Here is a 25,457-nt window from a genome sequence, read left to right on the forward strand (position 1 = left end):
AAAATTTATTTTAAAAGTCGGGATGACGGACATAATCACCCCTATCGCTAATCAACATTTCATGTGAAATATGTTCCCGTTTCTCTTTTTTCGTTTACTAACTTTTTTGTCGTGATGGAATTTTGTAAACATTCAACAACTGTTGCATACAAAATCAACTATTGTGAATGAATTGATCACAAGTTCACGATAGCAATTTTCCTTTCGAGGGGAATAAAAATTTCACTTCTATTGGCGATAAAGGTGAATGTTTTTTTGTTTCCGTTTGGTCCGATTTTGCTCATTTTCAATGCCAAACAAATCTAGTTAACATGGAATAGCTGTTGGGATACTGTACTCTTGCCTCTGATTCTTTTCAAATAAAGACGACACGTGTGGACAATTCAAAAGTTTATTCAGGAATGAAACATAAAATCAGTTTAGTTTAAAAATACAAAGTATAACAAAAAAAAAGAACAGAAGAAAAACAGAGTAGTAAATATTCGCATTGTCAAACAGAGTTGCATTGCATATGCACATTCAATTTCAACACTCCTCCTCAATGCTAATATTTATATTCCGATTCAATATAAATTATAAATAACCATTAATTATTTAACCAGACCTAAAAGTTTCGAAAAACGTTCATGGTTAACCTTCTGCAGATTCTTGGTCAACACATCAGCAATCATATCATTAGTGCTGCAGTACTTCAAATCTATCAGCTTCTTCTCATATAAATCCCTGACATGGTGGTACTTGATGTCTATATGCTTACTACGGGCATGATAGATGGGGTTTTTAACCAGTTGTAATGCTCCCATATTGTCACCTTGGATTACAATTACATTGTTGTTGTGTAATTGAATTTCCTTCAATAGCTTTCCTATGTATGTTGCTTCCTTGGCCGCAGAAGATAGTGCCATGTACTCAGCCTCAGTGCTTGATAAGGCCACTGATTGTTGTTTACGACTTTCCCATGAAAATGCCGCACCAGCTAAAAGGAAAATATAGCCGGTATATGACTTACGGTCAATAGAATCTCCTCCCCAGTCTGCGTCAACGTAACATTCGATTGGATGGCCAGTTTTACAATACTTTAGTTGCATCTCCTTGGTTTTGCTCAAATATTTTAGCATTCTCTTTAACGCTGTAAAATGCTCTACATGTGGATCGCTGTTCTTCTGAGATAGTTTCGATATAGAGTGCATGATATCAGGCCTGGTACATAAGCCAATGTACATGAGAGAACCAACTAACGACTGATACTCAACCTGGTCAACTCTCTTACAATTCTCGTCATTGCATGCAATTTGGAAGTTCGGCTCCAAAGGTGTCGACACTGATCGACAGTTATCCATATTATATCGCTTCAGTAACTGTTCTATGTTCGCCTTTTGACTAATTGCAATTGATCCCGTTGGTCCATCTCTTTCTATTTCAATGTTCAAAAAATGGTTTACTGGCCCTTTGTCCACTACCTCGACTCTCTTAGAAATTTCACGTTTTATAATTTTCATGTCATTGATATCCGAGCACGCAATTAACATGTCATCTACATATACTGCAATTATATTCACCTTATTCTCACTCTTCCTTATATAAAGGCATGGCTCACTCTCACACGCATAAAATTCAATTTCATTCAACAAAGAATTTAACTTACGATTCCACTGGCGGCCTGATTGTTTGAGGCCATATAATGCCTTCTTCAACTTTAATACATGGTCTTTTAATACGTGGTCTTCTCTCGTCAACAAATTTTTCGGGCTGTGTAATATAAATGTCATCATCCAATTCACTGTTGAGGTATGCTGTAGAAACATCCATCTGGTGTAAGTGTAACTCGTACTCAGCTGCAAACGCAAACACCATTCTTATAGTTTCGTATCTTACGACGGGAGAAAATGTTTCCCCATAATCTATTCCATAAACTTGCGAGCAGCCTTTCGCTACCAACCTAGCCTTAAACCTTTCGACGTCACCTGCCTTGTTCTTCTTAAGCGAAAACACCCAACGACAACCGATTGCCTTTCGTTCCGGAGGAAGCTTAACCATTTCCCACGTTCTATTCTTCAAAAGTGCAGTATACTCACTCTCCATCGCATTCCACCAAAAACTCGAATATTCGTTCGATAGAGCTGCATTAACGGTTTCGGGAACGTCGATATTTCCAGAGCACATTAAATTAACTGTATTGTATATTTTCTTGGGTCTACCTGGTGCTCCTGTGCGATTACTTTTGGGTCTTCCGGCTCTCCTTCTTTCAGGAACCTCTTCAAATCCACAAAAATCATCAGCCGATTCATAGTCGCTTTCATCCTGGGTAACTTCCTCAATATTCATTTCCTCATTATCATTTTGTTGTACTGCCGTTTTCGATAGTATTTCAATATCAACAAATTCTCCCGATTCTGTCTCTATGGAGTAAACGTCCCTGCTCACAATTACCTTACCGGTATCCCTTTCATATAATCTGTAAGCCTTGGCCGTGTCGGAATACCCGACCAGAATATATTCCCTACCCTTTGGTTTAAACTTATCATGCTGTTTCCTATCGAGGGCAATAGCAGTTGACCCAAACGCTCTTAGATGCTTAACAACTGGTTTACGTCCAAACCAAACTTCATGCGGCGTTACATCACATAATGCTTTCGTGGGGCAGCGATTTCGTAAATATGCAGCCGTATTAATTGCCTCGGCCCAAAGATTTTCAGCAACGCCCCCATCAACCAGCATGCATCTCGCCATCTCGACCAATGTGCGGTTGAACCTTTCCGCAACGCCATTTTGTTGGGGTGTATAGGGAACGGTCAACTGCCGGACAATTCCATGTTCCCTAAGATACTCATCAAATGCTCCATTTACAAATTCAGTGCCATTGTCACTGCGCAATATTTTAATTTTCCGATCAGTCTGCCGCTCAACCATAGATTTAAATTCTTTAAATTTTCCGAACACCTCGGATTTATTCTTAAGAAAATAAACAAATACATATCGACTCTTATCATCGATGAACGTTAACATGTACTTTGCACCGCCACTGGAAGTTGTATTCATGGGACCGCAAACGTCACTGTGTATTATTTCCAGCAAATCATTGGCTCTGTTCTCCGAATGTTTAAATGGTCCAACACTGCATTTACATTGCAAGCAAACATTGCAGCTCATATTATCAGGGATAGTCAGTTTCACGCCGAAAACCATTTCCTTATTTATTAGTTGTCTCAAGCTAGCAAAATTCATATGGCCAAAACGTCTATGCCATTTCATCGCCTCCTCAGTGGTTTCACATGAAAATAAACATTCATTATCATTTACACCACACAAAAATAAGCCGCCGACTCTTTTGGCAGTTAACCAAACCTTACCGCCTTTTTTTATCAAAGCCTTTGTGTCGTCGAAAGTTACAGTACAACCATTACTTACAGCTTTAGCAACCGAAATAAAATTACATTGCAAACACGAAACATATAGAACCTCTTTCAATGTTAAGTCAAACTCCTTTATGTAAACTTGCCCTTTTCCTTCAGTTTGTATTCTGTTACTACCAGCAATTACAATTTCCTCTTCATGTTCTTCAAACTGATCAAACATGTTGCGGTCGCAACACAAATGCGTCGACGCGCCGCTGTCAACACACCAAATGTTCTTTCGTAGTTCACAGTCATTTGAAATAGAAAAAGCACGATGTGTTCGATCATCTTTCTGCTCTGCCTTTGCACCCTTTTCTTTGCATTGTGCCGCATAGTGACCAATTCTGCCACAACTAAAACATTTAAAGTTTGATTTTCTTCGAGAACCGTTGTTTTCATTTGTATTGTTGTTGTTTTTTCTATAACTGTTTCGTTGATTGCCCTTCTTCTCTTTCGCCATAAAAACTTGCACGCTACTATCTGTACTTGTTGTTCCACTGTTGTTTACCTTTCTACGTTCCCCTTCTTCAATTAATTTAACCTTTAGTGTAGATAATTTCGGAAGGTCATCTCTCGCCTCAAGAGCCACCACAAGGTTCTCGTAAGATTTTGGTAGGCTAGCGAGTAACATAATCACATACAACTCCTCCTGAAGGGTGACACCGGTTTCAGCCAATTTGTCAACAATTGTACCAAAATTACATATGTATTGTTGAACACACTCATCTTCTGCCATACGGGTTTGTAGAAGCTGCCTAAACAACGTAACCTTACGCACGGGTCCCTTTGGACGATGTACCTCCTTTAATGCTCTCCAGGTATCACTAGAAGTTTCACAATTCTTTATGTGAGCTATTTGCATTGGGGTTGAACACAATATTATCGTTGCCGTTGCCTTTTCATCTTTTGCAATCCACTCTGCCACTGCAGCAGCGTTCGTAGCAGTTGGCTCAGGCTTTGTCAAGCTTCCTGACACAACGGACCACAAATCTTGGTGTATAAGCACACTTTTCACCTGAAGACTCCATGAGTCATAATTCGTGTCATCCAATTTCGGTATATTAAACATAGAGGCCATTTTCACTCAATTAATGTTTTCTCACTAGAAACTATTTAATCTTCAATGTCACTGGGCCCATAACCTGTTGGGATACTGTACTCTTGCCTCTGATTCTTTTCAAATAAAGACGACACGTGTGGACAATTCAAAAGTTTATTCAGGAATGAAACATAAAATCAGTTTAGTTTAAAAATACAAAGTATAACAAAAAAAAAAGAACAGAAGAAAAACAGAGTAGTAAATATTCGCATTGTCAAACAGAGTTGCATTGCATATGCACATTCAATTTCAACAATAGCTCCCCCCGATTTGGGACTTATCGAGCTTTTAATAGACAGATGGACGAATATAGCGAGATAAATATTTAAAAATCTATACATGCACCATATTTTTATGGTGGATTTTAGAAATAGCCATGATACCAATAAGGCACACATAAGAAATCGTAGTTTTTCTATTTCTTCAGCGGATTTTACAAAATGGTAGCTTGGTCTCAATTTTAGAATTTGACATCTTGCATTTAGAGTTAAAATGATAACATAATTCCATAAAAAAAACTATGCAATAAGGAAATATACAATTTTGTCTTTAAAGTTTAAATATCACTTTTCATAATATTTATCACCTAGGAGATATCATTTCGATATCGTTAAAATATTGTTTAATTAATAGAGAAAAGTAAAAAAAAACAGTCTATTTTAAAAATTTGATGCAGAGTAGTGAGTAGCTCATTAGAAAAGCAAAGAGTGCAAAAAACATTTTGCAAATGATGTGCTTATTTAAGTGAATATCATCAAATTTTCTTAGAACAAATTTTCATATGAAATTTATTAGAACAAATTAAAGAGAATTTAAAAACAAATGACGATTTAAAATGAAATTACTAATGCACCTGGTATAACGATATTCTTACATATGCAAATGACCAATTAAGAAGATTAATTAAAGGTATATTAACTCAATACAAATGGATCAAATTCCTAGCCTAAAAATAACATTTCCAAAAATATGATTGGGGAAGTAAAGAAAATTTTAAAAACACATTCCAATGCAATATTAAAACTTAAATATTTACTGAAGTATATGAGTAGAGAATACAAACAAAAAGATAACTTACCGTAAATTCTCCCGTAACAGCATCGAAACCTACATGAACAGTATGCTCAAAATTAGTAGGATATGAAATATTGGGTTTAGAATCTTGATGTGACGGTTTAGAACCTTTTATTTTATTTTTTAAGGTTTTCTTTTTACGATCAGGATCATCGGGTTCTATAAGAAATAATATTTATTATTTTGAAATTAAATAATAATATAATAAAAAGAAAAACCTTTAGGTAAAGGCCGCATATCCACAGGTGGACCATCACCAGAACCTGTTACTGAGCCCAAACTACCACCAACACGATCACCGCCACGATTACTAGTCAGGCGCACAGGTGGAGCTGGCGGTTTATCCTCTTCACTGGACATTTTGCGTATATTGTATGGTGGTAGTATAGTGTTTAATATTAAATATATTGAAGCTAAAATTAAACAATTAAAAAGATACAAAAACAAATTTAATGAATGAAATTGTTTTTAGGAGTTATGAACAATTTTAACAAGAATTTAATAATCCAAAAAAAAAAAAAAATTAGTGAACCACACAGTCTATTAATTGTGTTATCTTTGTGTTCTTTTTTATTATTATTTCGCCTAAATGTTTGTGTCATCAATGTTTATAGTTAAACAAAATTTCATTTACTTTTTTTTTCCAATATTATACAATAGTCACGGTGTTTATTTTTTAGGTTCTTTTATTTGCATACATACATTTGTATATTGTTTTGTGTACTTTCTTAGTTCTTTATCAGCTGCGCCTCTGAAATCTTATACCTTTTTGGGGTTAGATTGGGGGGAAAAACAATAAAAATCGGAGGAAGAAAACCAGCCAATACTGCTGTCTTATTACTTATTTTTAATAAAAATAATGAAACAATTGGATTGTGTGTGCATAAAATATTATTTAGAACAAAAATATTATATTATTGATAAAGAAATTTTGTTGTTTTATTTAGCGAGAAAACAAAAACAAACCCCAAAAAGAATATAGGCCAACTATAGCTAAGCTAAGGAGTGTATAGACACAACAGTAGTATCAAACACAGACAGAATTTTTGCGCGCAATAACAATTTCTAGGAAAATAACAATAATTTTTTAAGAATTATAATAAAAGTTGTATTCTGAAAAGAACTAAAATATTTGTTTTAGAAAATAACTATAAACAGTCCTTTTTTATCATAAACACTTTATTTTGCACAAACTACTGTACAATTATTCCACAACAGTTGCAAACAGGAAAATATAATTAAAAAAGCAGTATTTATCTTCTATAAATTCCATTTTTGTTTTCATCTCCACTGAAATATCCAAATAATTTTAATTTCTTTTTCAACACCATTAATCCATGCAGTAATAATCAGACATAATGAACCATTAATTTTGTTTACAAATTTAAAAAAAAAAACGGCAACAACAACACATACACTTTATATTTAATCGAGAAAAAGCAAATGAAAACATCAGATATATTCCAAAACTTATTTTTGCTTTTATCTTCGACTTCAATTGAATTATTTAATTTAACATGAACTATTCAATTTAATTTTGTTCAGAAAAGCGAATCTTGTTGTTCACCACCTCCTCAAAAATTAGATTTTAATATTCATTTTTGATGTCACTGCCATCACACTCTCACTACTCACAAAATCCATACGTATTGAAAACATCGAACTGAAAACTCACATATACACTCACTCAAACTCATTCACATATCGTGACATTCGTATACAAACATCAACATTAAGACTCACACACGGGTATGATGAGCATAGTCAGATTTAAATTCATGTACGAGTGATAGATGGATGGATGGTTAGATGTAGTGGAATAGAGTGTTTGTCGTCACTGTCTCTATTATAATGCTGCTGTTTGATAATAAAAATAATAATAATAATTATGTAGCCGGCAAATAATATACGAGGGAGGATTGCAAATTAAACATCGTTTGGCTAAGAATTTTACACGATTTCTATAGCTTTTGATAACTTGCATGATACTGATGGAAATGTATAATATAGTTCCGTAGAAAAACTAAACCAAATAAAAAAAAATTCTCAGCAAAGCTCCGTAAATCCCCGTAAATCCGAAAATATTATCGCCTAATTAAATCCCACAAGCTCTAGGTCAGGACAGATTCTTGTTAAATAAAATCGTATATCCGGACTGTCATATCATATTCAACTGGAGAGGAGTTCTGATTGGTTCCCTTCTGACATCTACAAAAAGTAAAAAAGAGCGGAAGCAATCCCAAACATGATATGAAACTCAGTTCATTCAAAACACATTTACGACAGATCGTCAGCATTAAAATGAAATGCTTGTACCCAAATAATGCTGTGAGAGAGATTTTATGACAGTCATAAGGAAAATCTAGATATTTTGTACCATGAACACTTACTAAACTTTAATTATGGACCTATTTTAGATCGACAAAATACGTAGCTATAAAGCCCAATATAGACCATAAGATCCTTGTATTCTAAACCACTCATATAGAGATGGAATACTTTAGATGTGGTTAGCATACCGCTCAGTGCAATCTTGGATTTCAGTGTAAATTCGATAGAACCCATGTCAATTTACCAGCTAGTTTAAAGATTACTAGAATTGTCGTTGAATCTAAGATTTATTTTGATTTCAATCTTCTTAATAAAGAAGACATTACCCACTTTTTGGAATCTTCTGTGTAAATGTACATATCCCAGCAAAAAATAATTGATGTCATACTTTACAAACTACATCTTAATCACATCTTAAAATGCGATTACATATTTTTCACTTTTATAAACCAAATATTTCCTTACAAATGAAACCCCAGTTAAAAGTGAGGAAAGAGATGTGGAAAAGTCATTACAAATAACATATTTGAAGTACATCAAGATTTGGTGAAAGAGTAGTGAAATTTACATAAGCGTGTCATTAAGAGAATGTGTTTTATTTTTGACATCCAAATTTCGGATTTTTACTGCTTCTAAAAATAAGATTAGATGTAGTTCAAAGTTGCCAAAAATGAACAACATCCCTCCAATGACACGCAAATGTAAAATTCATAGGTTTTACACCCGAATTTGAAGCACTTCGGGTTACTAGTTGTGATGAAAATTCTACATCTTTTTCCACACTTTTTTTGCTGGGATACTTCTCAGTCATATTTAAAAACTAATGAGCTTTGTTACCATGGATCATGTTACAAAAATCGCGATTATGACGCTGAAAATGTCCGCCAAAAGACGAATTAAAATATATTGGGGGTAGTTTGCGACAGCCCACTTCTCAGGGCACAACCAAATTTTCGCGGGAAGAGAATGTTGATTTAAGGGCTGATATATCCTATACATAATGCGTTGGTACAAAGCAGCATATGCTGGATTCCTGTACCCGATTGGTATTTCTTACCGGTCGTGTAGTAGGGAGCCGGTATATGATGGGGAATTGTCAGGTTAGCGTTCGGTAGTTGCCTGTCATTCCGTAGAGAGATCTTTATGATCATGGGAATTGAACTAATGCAAAAATTGGTGAAAGATTGGGAAAGTCTCCATATATAGGAGATTAGTACTGATTTAGTGTGCCTTTTTACGCTTCGGAGAAGTTTCTCGGTGCTGTTGCCATCTCAACAGGATATATTGATTCATGCTACGCGACTATTTGTCGGGGCAATTATTAGATTCAGTTGACTTTGTCACAGATCGGTTCATGTAGAGGGATCCTGATTTATTAGGGAATAATACGAATAACATAGGCCGACGAATTTTGAAAAAAGACGAAACCCTGTTTCGAGATAACGCAGTTATAACGTCTCGAAAAGGGCCAAAAGAGTCATTTTTTACATTTATGAACACGATATCTCAAATCTCAGATGTGATTGTGAAATTATGAAGACAGATTCAGCGCGGCTCAATCCTTTAAAAAAGTATGTTGGCCTATGTATAACTAAGCATATTCTTACATTAATTGCAGGGAAGAACACAGTCAAATTGTTAAAACAAATTAAAATTCTCAGAGTTTATACCCCAATTGAGAACCATTTAGAATAGTTCTGAGAGTAGTACTTTAGGAATTATTACAAGAAGGACTATATTTGCCGATAGTATGTGTCATCTCCTACTTATGTCCGCCAGGACTTTCAACGTCCCTTCTCCATTACGTCCACTGAATTTATGGATCTGTACTGTAAAGTATCTGCTGTAAGGTCAAACTTTTTAAATACTCTAAATCAGAGATCATTGGATCATCGTAAATTTCCACACGAAAAATACATATATCAAATCTATAGGATTGTTAAAGGAAACACTAAGTATAACGAGCTGTTTAATCAAATAAAATAATCATTAGATTTATCACCATAATTTCCTAACATCCCTCATGACCATAATACACTATCATAACGTATTCACAAAAACAACAAGAATAATTCAAAAAATCTATAAATTATATTCTAAGATGTTTGTAAATAGAAATACATGAATAAAAACCAATTAATTATATACTATAGCTGTACTTTAAGAAAAATATAAAAAAAATATTTTAAATGTTGAATGAAAGCGAAAATGCTGATAAGGAAATTGTTATAGAGTTTCAATTTAAATTTTATGTAAAAATTTTAGTTTAGCAAAATTTTTAAATTCTATGTACAACAATTGTAATGAATGACGTGCCCTCTTCCAAATTATAAATATTTTTTTGTATATAAAAAGATGTTTTTTAGATGACAAAATCTTTATTTAATAATTCTAAAAGGGGCATGTGTTTATTGTGTACAGTGAGTGTCAGTTGAATGACCGTTTAAAGTAGATAGAAAGAAGAAACAATTTGTGAAGGTTTAAAAACAAAAGTAAAAATATAAGTAAATGGATTAAGTAAAATTTGGTTTATAAAATGTTTATAAAAAATATTCTTTAAATTCTATTTGTTTAAAAAAGTAACTGTAAATGAATTTCATGTTGAAACTCTATAACAATAGAGTAACTTTAAGTGTTAACAATTACAATTGTTTGGCGAGTACTTTGATTCAACAGAGATGAATGTTTGGAAGAATATGACATTGGAGTTTTTTTGAAAAATTGACGAATATTATTACAAAATAGAAAACAACCCAACAGATTTAAGACTATATGTTCATTTAAAAATAATAGAATAATAGTAGTAGAATTATTCAAAATAATATTATTTTAAAGAGACTTACAAACTTTTTCACAGATAATGGTTAAAACTTGCTTCATATCTTAGACAATGGAACATAAAAATCTTTAAATTTTCGAAAATACACACATACATAGACAATGTAAGTACCCAACAGTTTGGGGAATGTACCAAAATAGCTACTTAGTCTACTTTGGATTACCTCTAGTCACCTGACTACCCAAGTAACTAGCTATTTTATAATCTCATTGTCCTGGGAAGAAGTCAAACGTCACTCCATAGATTATAAAGAGACAGTCAGAAAGCTAAACCAAAGGAGTCAATACTTTACAATAAGAAGTACATTTGTAGTGGAAAGACTCAATAGACTTCCTTGTAGGATATGACCATTTCAAAGTAGCTGATCGAATGTTCGGGGCTGTCAACCAAAACTGCTGGATAGGAATACATATATTTAAAACCCAACATAGATATTCATATTTTATTTTCAATTATGGATGTTATCGTCGTCCCTACATTCGTTATTTACTATTTACATGCTGATGCACGTTCTTCTATTTGGTTGTACTTCATTCATTTTTATATAAAAGCAAATGAAAAAAATACAACTTATTTCAAGCAGAAAAAAGTCCATTTGTTCAGAATGGAAGAACACTACACTACAACCACCAGCAGCAGCCAAGCCACTAACCAACCAACCAACCATCCAACTAACATGCAACGACATTTTACAATGTATGAATCATCATACTTTGGTGATTATGAAGTTGAAAACGTAAAATATATAAAATAAAATATAAGTTTAATATGAACATGTAGTAGACTCTTAAAATGTATAACAAAAAGAGGAATATGTTTGTCTGTAAGTAACTATGTACGGTTAAAAAGTTTTACGAGTACTATTGGTTAGTTATGAATAAATGAAATTCGTTATAATTTTATATGTACTCATGTAAGAATTCTTAAAATATTGATAATTAAAATACGCCTTTAAGTTGAATTACTATTAATAATAAAGTTTAATCAATTTTATTTGGTGTATATTTTTTGTTTAAACGGAAATTTCCAAAACACTTATTAAAACGACAAGGAGTGATGTTATAAATCGCTTTAACTTTGCAATGTAAATGTATGTGTCAAATAAATGATGATTCAGGAAAATACCGAAATATATATGTAATGTCAATGGTATGATCTTGTCGGACATTTTTCGCTATGAATGTGTCTGATAATATAGTTGGATTAAATGGTGATGTGTTCTTTTCTTTGTCAGGGATTCTTCTCTAGGACTGATACTGATAGTGAAGATTGACGGACTATAAGAAACGGGTCTGCGATGATCAGAGGTAGATGACTCAAGTACTTGATCAAATTCTACTGTCGTCAATAACTATTCTCAGAATTATTTGTCCTAATCCCAGGACAATGTCATAGGCGAATTCTTTATTAACTTATCGATAGATGCTCAATCTAAATGTAATAAGTTGAATTGATAAAAATATAATATAATGTGTGTAACAAAAATAATGGTGTAACAAAAATAGTCCTATAACATAATTTTGTTCACTGCGAACTTTTATTAAGACTTTCTGTAGATCCTTAAGACATACAGCTAGAGATCATTATAACATCAAAGTGTATATTATTTTATCAAGTACCTGAACGGATTAAATTATTACATATAGAAAATAGTTTTTTTTTAATTCCTTATATTTATATATGTAAACCAGAAATCAAAATTAAATGTATGTATGAGTAATAAAAACCACGCATATACATACCTCAACGCATGCAAATGTTGCAAGTGTTTTTTTTTTTTTTTGTTCATGTAAATGTGGGCATGAATAAAATGTATGCATTATAATCTAACAAGATGATACCTGTGCTCAAGTGGCTAAAAGAAACTAGACGCATCAGTAAAAAAAATAAAACAAAATAACAACAAAGCACAATGACAACAACAACATCAGTAGCTAGAATGGAAAAAAAATTCATTTACACACAAACTTCTACACTAGATTGTCATAAAACTAAGAAATTGTGGTAAACAAAATATACCATAAAGGTGCATCAACATCAGCAACTACTACAAAAGCAGCAGCTGAAGCAGCAATAACAACATTGTTGTAACTTACAGCAAATGTTGTTGTTGTAGTTATTGCTGTTGGTGGTGATGGTGGCTCTATTCCATACGAATACAACAAGCATTGGAAAATAAACTAAAATTACAAAAATAAGGCAATCAGCTAAAATATAAGACGAGATACTTATGCATTAAGTGCTCTGCTCTGCCCTGCTTTGTACTGTTCCAAACTACATATTTTCTGCTGCTTTGCTTAAAGTATTTTAAATAATAACAATAATGAACAGAGCATTCAAAGTACATATTATTAATTTGATAAAAAATTATTAATTAATAGTTATTATTGTTGTAAAACATTCCATTCAAGAAACTAGAAAAACATCCAAGACAATCTATCTTCGTGACGATGATTCAATGTTAACGAAATAATGTGGATCGAATAATAACTCCTCTATTCATATTGATTTCCTCTTTTTCGTTAAAGGAGGTTTCCTTTGAACTTGAAAACTGATTGATTACAATACCAGGTAACTTCAAAGTTACTCTCCACCGCTTCAAAGAGTATTGGTGGGGATGAGCTTGCCCTAGTGTAGGAACCGTGGATTCACAAAGAGCTATACCCCTGTGGTTATGGTACGATTGGATTCTCATTATATTATGTTTGATGCAAATTCTAATCACACCGCCTGGGAAAGCTCGGACATTAATGCATGTGGTGAGACGCTATGGCATTATGCATCATGGCAGTATGATGACACGTCTCAAATGAATTCCTATTATCTGACCATTTATACATATATCGATTTTTAAATCATATTCGTATGACCCTTCAGAAATAGGAAGAAAACTGACTTCTTTCTGCAAACGGAATTGATTTCAGTATTTGGGGCTTATAGAAAACCGATCGGACATAAAATTTGAGTTAAACAAATTCGTACGTTTGAATACGCGACTATACAGTCATGTAAACAAAAATGTGACATAGGTAGAAAAATCCACCTTAATGGTCTGAGGACAACGTGAAATCCCAAGTGGAATCGAGTGAGACAAAAACAGTAACTTGAGAAATTCCTTAGTATCGTAGAAGGTTCTTCTGTAAATAAAAAGATGACAAAGATAGATAAATAGTCTGAGAAAATCGTGAATTCTCGAAGAGAATCCAGAAACTATTTAAGATCTCTGTAAATAGATTCAAAAACTCGATAAGAAATTCAATTCTAAGATAACTTCCGTAGCACCGTAGAAGGTTCTTATATCAGAAAAATCTTATCGAGTTTCCCCAGTCTTAACAAAAACCATGTCGCAGTTGGACGACTAGTTATCGTGAAAAAGAAGTTCTCATGACTACTCCCTTCCCAGGCTGTCGTTCCTCAGAAAAGAGAATGGGCAGTTTCCTTATAATCCATTTAATGTCAATATATCAACAAATAGTGGAACTTCACATAATGCAGTCTCTGAAGATATATACTAATTTAATGGACCAGTGGTCTGCATTCCCAAATAACATAAGATCTCATACACGAAGTCCCACGACTCCTTTGGGAATAATTATCCTTTAATAATTGATATCGATACCAACCTTCTGTCTGCGACATAACATGCCTATATGAAAGGAAAATCCGTGGACACTGCACTCCATATACGCAGTGCAAACTTTAATTGATGCGGTAGGTCCACAAATTTAAGTCCCATTGGCCCTCTACTATTAATAAATAATTAATAAACTCTGAATATTAATAGCGGAAGTTTTTGTCGAAAGCTTAACTCCACTAACTGCATTAAATTATATTAATTCCTTTTCTATATTAATTAAAAGAAAAATAAATTTTAGGTGCTGGATTTTATGCTTCAACATACTAATAAGAAATAATAATAAAAACAAAATATTTATGCGCATAAAAACACCAACTATCCGGTAATATAGAAGAGGAGGTGGTGCACCACAAAAGACGACAACATACATGCAGACAGACAGACGAAGAGACACTAAGTCATATAATATTATATGGACAGACAAAATGGAACTAAAATGTAGCAGCAGCAAAGCGAAGAAGGCAAGTGCAACAACGTATAGTAATAAACTGTTGTCTATTTTGGATATAAGAATATAAATGTTGTTTTCTTATTGCTGTTGCTGCTGCCACTGAATTGTTTTTCTTCTTCTACATTTATGTCTTCAGCATTAAGCAGCAGTTCAGACTGCGTGTGTGTGTTGCAAGAAACTTTGGAGAAGCAAAAGAAAAATATAAAAAAAAGAAAACATAAGAAAAATATAATGTGGAAAATAAACAATTAAAATAAATTTAAAAATAGCGAAATAAATATTATTATTTTATACATTTTTTCGCTTATCCATTGCACATGTACGACTACGTGGTTAATGTCGTTTAAGTTAAAACTAAGATAGAAGAAGAAAGTTGGGCGGAAGGATAGACTTGTATACAATTTAAGTTAGACACAATTTGCTAGTGTTTAACGAGGTAAGGGGGGGGGTGTAGTATAGTTGAGTAGTAGAAGCATGTTTTTTATTTTCATTTTTTAAAGACGCAATGAATGAATAATAATAGAAAAAATAATGAATAGAAATATGGGCCCACTTAAGGTTGTTTAGAAATAAAAAAACATGAAAATAAAATTAAACTAACAAAATAAAACAAAAAAATGTTGCAGTAGTGAGTGCACCAGTATAAGGGCCACAACACAAGTATTTTTTTATTTCGAAACGGAAGTATCCATGCATTTTACTAGTATAGTTGTTTACTATATTTTACATAAATGTCTTTTTTAAAGAAAACAGAAGCGTATTTTAGATAAATTTTATAAGGGGATTAATGTGCTGTTTTTGTTAGAAAAAGATTTATACAGAAAACCATAGATTTGTGTTCGAAAATTCAAAAATCATATACATATGTATTTTAGAAAATACACATTCTTAGGAAATCTAAATAACTGTGAATATTTTAATTTCCTTTTCTAGAATATTTCTCTAATATCAAATGCTACATTTTTACAGATTCGACTTTGATTTGATTTTCGATCGCAACGTTATTATCTATTCCCAACTAAGGAGTAATATCTTTATCTACTTAGGGCCAGGTTGACATCGAGGAAAGGGAAACACCAACATTGTTACAACATTGAGTATTGATATTGAATTCCTCCTATGAATCCGGATGAAAAAGCGTTTATCGAAGTTAGGCTTCGTAAGTCAACACTTAAATGCAAGAATTCGAAGTATTTTTCGTGTTTGACGTTTTGTGTAGTTTAGTGTTTAGTTTAGTCTATAGTCAAGTCCATAGTATAGTCTATAATCTAGTCTATAGTATGGTAAGGTAAGGTTACGTGGGTTGCTCGCTAGCAAGCGAGTTAGAATTACCATTCCCTAATATTGAGAGAATGGTTTCCTTCTCTAATTTCGTTGACTACTTGGTTCGTTCGGTCTCCGTGTAAACCAGCCGGTGCTTTTAATAAAACCGATCATGTTTTTTAGTGACGCATCTCTGAGACAGTCTAGATCATGGAAAAGAGCTCTACCAAGATAGAGTAGTCTTTGCTCTTGTAAGGCTGGGTAGTCACATAGAAGGTGTTGTATTGATTCCACTTCTTCTTCGTCCAAGCAGCTTCTACAGTAGCTATAATTTGGGTAGACCATACGTTCCGACATACATATGTCCAATCATACAGTGCCCAGTAATTATACCAGTTAGAAGCCTAATCGAGTTCTTACTAAGAGACAAGAGAGTCCTATTCCTATCTGTTGTCAGAGTCTATAATATAGTCTATAGTCAAGTGTATAATCTATCCTGTAGTAAAATCTACAGTATGGTCTAGTTATAATATTGTCTATAGTCTATAGCATTCTTTGTTATCTGGTCTATTGTCTAGTCTTGTGTATAGTGTAGCCGGTACTATAGTCTAGAGGCAAGCCCAAAGTCTAGTCTAGAGTCAAGTCTATAGTCTAATTTATACTCTAGTCTTTAGTCCAGTTTATAGTATAGTCTACAATCTAATTTAAGGTTTGACGTTTTCATTATAGTTAAGAATTTGCAATTGCCATGTTTCTTAGGGCGCGTTCAATGGCTGCTGAATTGTACTAAGAGTATGCAACAATACTTCGGTTCCTCTATTCTTAGGTATTGTGGAACACTCTGTGATTAATCTTAACACAACCTTAACTTGCTAAATGAAACCGGTTCGTTTAATTTTGGAATTAATGAGAGATACTATTAAATACTCCTACGGGCTCCAAGACTTAATAATTCCAAGTGAGCTGCTTATTGTTATTCTGTTATTTCATTAGTATTTGAAACGTTATTACCTATATAATTAAAAAATGTCCTATTGTTGACATTATATTAAATTAACAAACTAATGACTAAAAATCACATAGTGGAAAAATGCATGATATCTTATCTTTAAATTTGAACAGTTGGAGCAATTTACTTGAATTCCCTGCATAGTCCCCCCTTTTTAAGTAGCAACAACAACACCCTTATCTGTCTTACTTAAACAAATAAAAATTGTTAAAAGTTGTTGCTATTGCTGTTTATTGTCTTTGACATGATAAAAAAAATTTTACCGGAACTTCAAGCCGTCATTGTCGTCAGACGGAATATAATATAACAGACATTTTTCGGACGGATGTATGGGAAACCTATAAATGGCAACAAACAGTAAGTAAAGGTAAAAGTATAACTAGAAGAATCTTAAATATTTTCATACGCCAAATAGGTACTCAAACAAACATATGAACGCACTATTAGCAACAATAACAATAGCAAATGAACAGACAAAAAAACTATGATGACAAATGTCAAAAATAGCGGATGGTTAAAGAAAAACGTACTGTAGGTATGTATGTACATACGTACGGTGAACTTACGTGTGGGTGGTACACCAAATAAAAAAAAAATCAACAAAAAACTTAGAGGAACTGTTTGATTTTTTTTATTGTTGTTGTTATTTTAAATTTTTATAGATTTTTTTGTAGTTGCTATTAAATTTTTAATTTACACAAATTTTATTGAGGAAAATATTTTCCAATATGAACTAAATGGAATAAGCATTGAACACAAAAGCAATAGGGAAAAATCAATTTAAAATGGGTTGACAACACTCTCTCCAAACGAACAAACACAACACACACGATTCCAACAAAACAACAGCAACAACAATCAAATGAACATACAATGACAGCTGTTTAACACACACAAAAAAAAAAACGATACTGGAGAGGAAGAAGGGGGCGTAGAATAAGAAAAAGAATAAAAAAGGAGTTTCTATACAAGACTCATGGCACCAAAAAGGAATTCCAAACACATTTAAATACTTTTTAACATAAAATCCAAACAGAAATTAAAAATTCTTATTAGAATTTATTTTTTTATATAAAGGAAACTAATTTTCCTTTTATTCTGGAATTTTTTCTCATTATTTTATCTTTATTTTTTTTAAATATTTTTGATTTTTACCTTTCTTTTATTTAAAACACTTTTATTTACAATGATTATAACTTTTGTTCTCTATTAAACTATTTTAAATATTTATAAAAAAAAACTTTAATTTTTACTTCTTTGTAATTCTAGTTAATCATATTCGTTTTTTTCTTCACCGATTTTTCCACACTTCATGCACTTTTTTTGCTTTTTCTTCTATTCTTTAATGGCGTTTGCTCTAGGAATTTTTTTTTTTTTTTTTGTTAAATTTCCTTTATTAACTACACAATTTATTCTTTAAATGACAATTTCTTTAATTATATTTTTATTAATACCTTTTTAATACTTTGTTAAATAATTTATATTTAATTAACTAATAATTAATTCACTTTTTTGTCAATAATTCTCGTTTGACAAATCCGCGTACAATACGAAAAAAAGTGCATGCTGAAGAGCCCTGCGCCGACAAATATTAACGACGACGGCGGCTGACACTAAAAATATCGACGGCGCCTTAAAATCGACAGTAAGCCGACTAAGTTATCAAATTCGCTTGCTTAATTTTTAAATTTTGAAAGATTTTAAATAAAAACGGAATATAACAGCAAAATAGAGCAAGTTGTATGAGAAATTATGCAGGGATGGAAAAAATTTAAGGTGGAAGTACACAACACGCGTTGTATGCGGCAAGGCGTTATAGGATTCTGTCAAAAAAGTTGAAATAGTGTATAGTCACACATTGTATTTTGTAACGCGTCTGCCGCGAAAATTTCAACAACTTTCAACTTTTGACGCGTCGGCAGCCGATCAGGTCTGAATAAACTAAAATTAAATAACAATAAAAGGAAAATATTAAAAATATAAACAAAAATTTTGATTTTTTCAACAGTAATAGTCTTAAAAAACATTAAAAGAATGATCAAAATGACGCGCCGTGTGTAACTTGCAGCTTATAAAGTGTGAAAAGTTTGAAAAGCATAAAACGTTTTGCCGCCACAACCGTGTTGTGTACTTCCACCTTAAAGGGTAATATGTAAAAAGTGATGGAAACTTTTGTATATCCATCACAATTAACAAATAAAAAATTATGTTTTTTGTTAATCATTTTTGTCATGTTTCTAGGTATAATTAAAAAAAAACTCAAAAAAGTACCAGTGAAGAACGAAAATGTACCTAAAAGTCTCTTTATTATTATATTCATGTTTCGATTTGAATATCATAGAAAACTCAATTTTTCCTCCCCATTTTTTTCCTCCCCATTACGAAATAAAAATTGTATTCCAAAAAGTTGCAACATCGTAGTGGGATCCCGTTATTATGTATTCATCATACATAATACATATATGTATATAACTTAAATTATGTTATTATTAAGTTACTTAATAAACCAAAAACAATGTTTTATGAAAAAAGTACAAAAAATAGGTACAGGTTATATCTTCTAGGTCCGTGAAGACATTTTCTACAGTGCGACAAATTTGTATAAAAGGCGGCTTAACAATTGTTTCTTGTAAATATTTGGCCACTATAGTGTTTGAGACAACCAGAGCATGACTGAAAGGCATACCACACAATCTTAATTCATATTCCATATTTCGGGTGTAGTAGGAAAATCCGGTAAATTTCAAAAAACACTTTTGGGTATTAAACGAAAACAAACTACGCCTGGAAAAACATTTTCATCATAGTTATTAAAAATTTAACATAATTAAACACAACACTTGCCTGTTTCTTTGCACAATGACCCTCGGCATAGTATATATAGCATACAATTTTATTAATTTCTAAGTTCAATAGTTATTAAAAAATTATTTTTTTAAAGCAGAAAACAGTTTGGCACGAAAAAATTTTATCAGAATTTCCTTTCGCAGTCGGCAGAATTGACATCAACTGCACTTCAAATTTAAACTGTTCGATGTCCTAGTCTGTTACGGGTTGTCAAACAGCAATGTATTTTTCGTATCTCGTGTTTGTAGCAAACACTTTTTTGTTTGAAGTAAAAGCAGCGACTCGAATTAGGCGCGTAACACAATAATATCTGTGGCGAAGCATATAAATCGAACGTTGAGCAAAGTTTTACACCGCCAAATTTCAATGAGCGGCTTATTATGAAGAAAACTTGCTTAAATGAAAACAAATTAATTATATATTGTAAAATTCCATAAATTATACAAAATATATGGCGAAATTTTTAAGCCGTATTAAGCTGAAAATTTTTCGGCGGCGACGTCTTTGACATTTTGTTCGGCGGCTAGGCTTAGTCGGCTTAAAGCCGAATCGACGCAGTTCTCTGTGCAGCAGCCATCATCAGAGACCTGCGCCGACAATTATTATCGAGCTAGCTGGCTGACACTATTATTTCAACGGCGTCTTGAAACCAGCAATATGCCAGCAAAGTCTTCGGACATGTTTTGAAAATGTTCAACGATATTAAAAGTTATTAAAATTATTTAACCCAGAGTAAACTATTCCAATGTATTGAGCTGTCTGTTGAGAAGCTTATTTTGTTTTATTTAATTTTGTCAGAAAACTAGAGGATATTTTTAAAAATTTTACGGCCATCCGTAGGCCCGCCACATTTACAAAACTAAAAATAGATCGGGAAAATTTAATAAAAAAAATTAAACCTAAACATCTCTTAAAGCAAAAGAGATAACACACATAAGAGATAACACACATAGATCTTCTCAAGGAGTAGTTATATTTGAAATTTCAGCTTATTTCGATCATAAATGGACTTGTAGCGATTTAAGAAAAAAAAAAAAACAAGTAAGAAATTATAGTCGGGCGAGGCCGACCATATAATACCCTACACCTTTGACAAAAATATAATGTGTTTTAGTTGCCATAATAAAGCATTTAAGTTGAATTGTACCTTACCTTAGATATATATACTTAAGCCGTTTATTGTTGAATAAAATTGTGGACGTTTAAGTGAAATTTTGATGGGGGCTTTTCATAGGGGCTAGGGTTATATGAGAACCTATTATTATGGAATTCGTGGGGGTCATCAAGTCTTGTATACAAATTGGTTTTTGCAGCTTTTTGTCGAGATATGAGTATATTAAACATAATTATGAACCTAAAAGCCCTATTCGGGGGTTCAGTTGTATGGGGGCTAGGTGAAATAATGGACCGATGTTAACTATTTTCAATAGGCTTCGTCTACGATACCATAAAAGATCATGTGCCAAATTTCATTGAATTATCTTCAAAATTGCGACCTGTAGTTTGATTACAAGTTTTAAAAGCCCTATTTGAGGGGTTCAGTTGTATGGGGGCTAGGTGAAATAATGGACCGATGTTAACCATTTTCAATAGGCTTCGTCTACGATACCATAAAAGATCATGTGCCAAATTTCATTTAATTATCTCCAAAATTGCGACCTGTAGTTTGATTACAAGGATTACAAGCCCTATTGGGGGGTTCAGTTGTATGGGGGCTAGGTGAAATAATGGACCGATCTTAACCATTTTCGTCCCTGAGACAATAGAAGATCATGTACCAAATTTCATTGAATTATCATCAAAATTGCGACCTGTAGTTTGATTACAAGGTTTACATGGACGGACGGACAGACGGACGGACGGACAGACGGACATAGCTAAATCGACTCAGAAAATGTTTCTGAGCCGATTGGTATACTTTAAGGTGCGTATAGGACCAATATTATTGTGCGTTACAAACATCAGCACAAATCCAATATACCCTCCCCACTAAAGTGGTGTAGGGTATAATAATACCCAAGGTTATCAACTTTGAGGGTCTTATAAATTACCGAGAACATGAAAAACTGTACCTATATAAAATTTGAAGTTTCTTTCATAGTTTTGATCTGAGATTAAAAAAATGTTAAATAAATAAAAATAGCTTTTAAGTCTTTTTACACAATGTTGACTTAATTTAGAATATTCTTATTTTTTCAATTAGCTGACTGATCAAACCGATTAATGTGCAGAACACAAAACAGCCATTTATTCGATTTAAGGAACAGATCAGATTATTTTAAGCCGTACAATTTTCGACGGCGTCTGATTTTAATTTTATCGGCACAGGAAAGTGTAGCAGCCATTTCTTTGTCTTCTTTTTCATTTGTCATTCTTGTCGTTTCACGTTTCTATACCATTTACAATCGCTGACAGTGTAAAAAATTAAAGTCATTCACAATAATATTTATTTTATTAGGTATTCACAGTGGTTGATGTAAGAGAGCAGACAGAGAGTTTTAAATGGTTAAAAAAGCTATTTATTATAAATAAAAGTTTGAATTTAAACAAAAAAGATATATGTTAACATAAACATTATAAGAATATTTTAATAAGGATATCAAAAATATTTGATTTTTTACGTATTAAATTAGCATTTGTTTTGTTTTTAAATTTAAAATTTTTAACGAACTTTTATTGTGATTGATTTAATGTAGAGTTGTAAATCAGTTAATAACAAAATTACTCTAAAATACAGAGTTAGAACAATAGTAAGTACCTTTATATAAAATTGGTAAATTTTATATTACATTTGTAGAATAGACTATAGAATAGACTGTAGACTAGACTGTAGACTAGACTATAGTGTAGACTATAGACTAGACTAAACTATAGACTAGACTATTGACTAGACTGTAGACTAGACTATTGACTAGATAATAAACTAGACTATATACTAGACTAGACAACAGACTAGACTATAGTCTAGGACAGTTTTTGCTGGGTAGTAAGTACTATTTCAAAATTTTAATTTTCAAAGCTTGATGCAACCTAAATATCCTGATTGAATGTAAATTTATATGGAAGATAGAATTGTTCATAAAAACAACAAGATCTTTTATATTTTAGTTATGATTTGCACTTACTTTACATTTCATTAAATATGAATTACTTTATGAACATATAATTATGTTCAAAAATATTGTAATTGCATTTTTTTCAACATTTTCTGAACCAAATATACATATGTATGTATGTATGAACATCTGCATACAAACATTTAAAGAATACCATTTCAGCTAAACTATAAAACTGTCTAAAACTTGAGAAAATACAACATAGTTGGAAAATTACTATATTTTAAAAACACATGCAATCTGCACTTCAAAAAGCATTTGTGTTTGAAAATTATAAACTTTGACCAAATTATGTCTATATTCCTGGCTGCCTGTCAGTTATTCTGGCTAACAGTCTACCGTCTTGTATATGCAGTTACAAGTTCATACATACTTACATATGAATATCAATGGCATGTGCTGAGTGAGCCGCACACGTGTTCTTAGTTTACATTACAAACATATATTATTTTGCTGGCAAAAGCTGGAGGTCCACACCACGCGTTCTACGCTTCTTCGCATTCTACGCGGCTGTCAAAAAAGTTGAATCAATGTTGTTGTGTGCTAGAAATTACAAGCACAAAAGCGTAGGATGCCTTGACGCGTATAATGCTTAAAGTAGATCTACTTTCTACTTTTGTAAGCGTCATAAGCGGCGTACGAATATGTCAGCTGATTTTGACAATTTATATTCTATTTTTAATGTGTATTTATCAATTTTAATAATTAAAACGAGTTAAATTGTGAAAATATAAACAAAAAACTTAAAAAAAACGCGAAGTTCTTTGTAAATAAAGCACAAATTTGACGCTTAAGAAGCGTAGCATGTAACTTGATGCGTAGGATGCAAAGAATGTATGAAAAGCACGAAATGCTTTGCCGCGAAGACGCGTAGTGTGGACCTCCAGCTAAATTCATACATTTCATTTTCCATATAAAACTCTTATACTGTCTTCCAATACCCACCATGCAGCCAGTCAGTCAGCCATTCATCCATTGAAGTAAACATTTACTTATTTGGTAGAAATCCAAAGTATTTCATTAGCCATGCATACCGAGATTGTTTCTTTTGGTATAAATGTTTGTAACATTTTACTGGTACAACATCTTTTGTGTTTTAACTGCCAACAAAACTTATAGTCATCAATCTTATTGTTGGTCCTCGGTACTTGTATGTATTTATGATTTTGCGTTTTAATATCTTTAAAGAACAAAAAAAAAAAACTTGTAAAACATCATATAAACAAGTAAAATTAGATTTTTAAATACCCTGACTTTATAATACCCTAACTTAAAGTTTGTCAACCGAAACGAATTATTGCCCCTATTATGGTTTACAACTCAACTCAGTTGAGTTGAAATTGAAACAACTCAACTTTAGAACAACTCAACTTATTTTTGGTATTATGAATTACAACCAATTTCAGTTGTAATTGTGTTGATGTTGCCAACCTAAAAAGTGCTTTTTTGTCATAAAATTAAGTGAAAAGTTTATGAATTTCTGTTTTTCGTAAATGACAAATGTATTGAACATCTTTTTATTGTAAATTCGCTTGAAATCAGTGATTAATGAAATTTAAAAAAAATTTAAAAAAAAAAACTTTACTTTGTTTTATTTTAAAAATTTATTCTAAACAATTGAGTTGTAATTTGTTACAACTGCTTTTGATAAGTTGTAATTTTTTTCAAAAAAGTTGTAATAAATTTCAACTTTAAATTTTAAGTTGTTATCGATAATACCAAAGAGCAAAATTTCAACTAAAGAAGAGTTGAGTTGTAAACCATAATAGGGGCATATGTTATAGATATTCCCAACAGAAACATGGTAATGACTTGTACCTATTCAAGAACTTACTTTTCCATGACTACTACATACCGCCTACTATAGACTATAGACTAGACTAGACTAGACTATAGTCTATAGACTAGACTACACTATAGACTAGACTATAGACAAAACTATAGACTAGACTATATACTAGACTATAGACTAGAATATAGTCTAGTTTATAGACTAGACTATATACTACACTATAGACTAGAATATAGTCTAGTCTATAGTCTAGTCTATAGTCTAGTCTATAGTCTAGTCTATAGTCTAGTCTATAGTCTAGTCTATAGTCTAGTCTATAGTCTGGTCTATAGTCTAGTCTATAGTCTAGTCTATAGTCTAGTCTATAGTCTAGTCTATAGTCTAGTCTATAGTCTAGTCTATAGTCTAGTCTATAGTCTAGTCTATAGTCTAGTCTATAGTCTAGTCTATAGTCTAGTCTATAGTCTAGTCTATAGTCTAGTCTATAGTCTAGTCTATAGTCTAGTCTATAGTCTAGTCTATAGTATAGTCTATAGTCTAGTCTATAGTCTAGTCTATAGTCTAGTCTAGTCTAGTTTATAGTCTAGTCTATAGTCTAGTCTAT

The 25,457-nt window shown here is 32.3% G+C and overlaps 1 protein-coding gene across 2 annotated transcripts in view; it reads right to left on the reverse strand.

Moving 5' to 3' along the window:
- Positions 1-18,706, reverse strand: part of LOC119604717 (serine/threonine-protein kinase PAK 1) — a 43,909-nt gene extending 25,203 nt beyond the window's left edge. Inside the window, exons 1-3 of one of the 2 annotated variants that reach the window (XM_037957525.1) lie at positions 18,553-18,706; positions 5,787-5,981; positions 5,573-5,727 (exon numbers count right to left, since the gene is read on the reverse strand). In XM_037957525.1, the coding sequence (XP_037813453.1) occupies positions 5,573-5,727; positions 5,787-5,928 (297 nt within the window). In that variant the 5' untranslated portion in view covers positions 5,929-5,981; positions 18,553-18,706. Of the gene's footprint in view, positions 1-5,572; positions 5,728-5,786; positions 5,982-18,253 lie in introns of both variants that reach the window. The other variant, XM_037957516.1, reaches the window with a different exon arrangement.
- Between the last annotated feature and the right edge of the window lie 6,751 nt (positions 18,707-25,457).

Source organism: Lucilia sericata, unplaced genomic scaffold (assembly GCF_015586225.1).
Source record: "Lucilia sericata isolate MDLA Ls3-8-SP2 unplaced genomic scaffold, ASM1558622v1 Contig000014F_arrow, whole genome shotgun sequence".
Lineage (NCBI taxonomy): Eukaryota > Metazoa > Arthropoda > Insecta > Diptera > Calliphoridae > Lucilia > Lucilia sericata.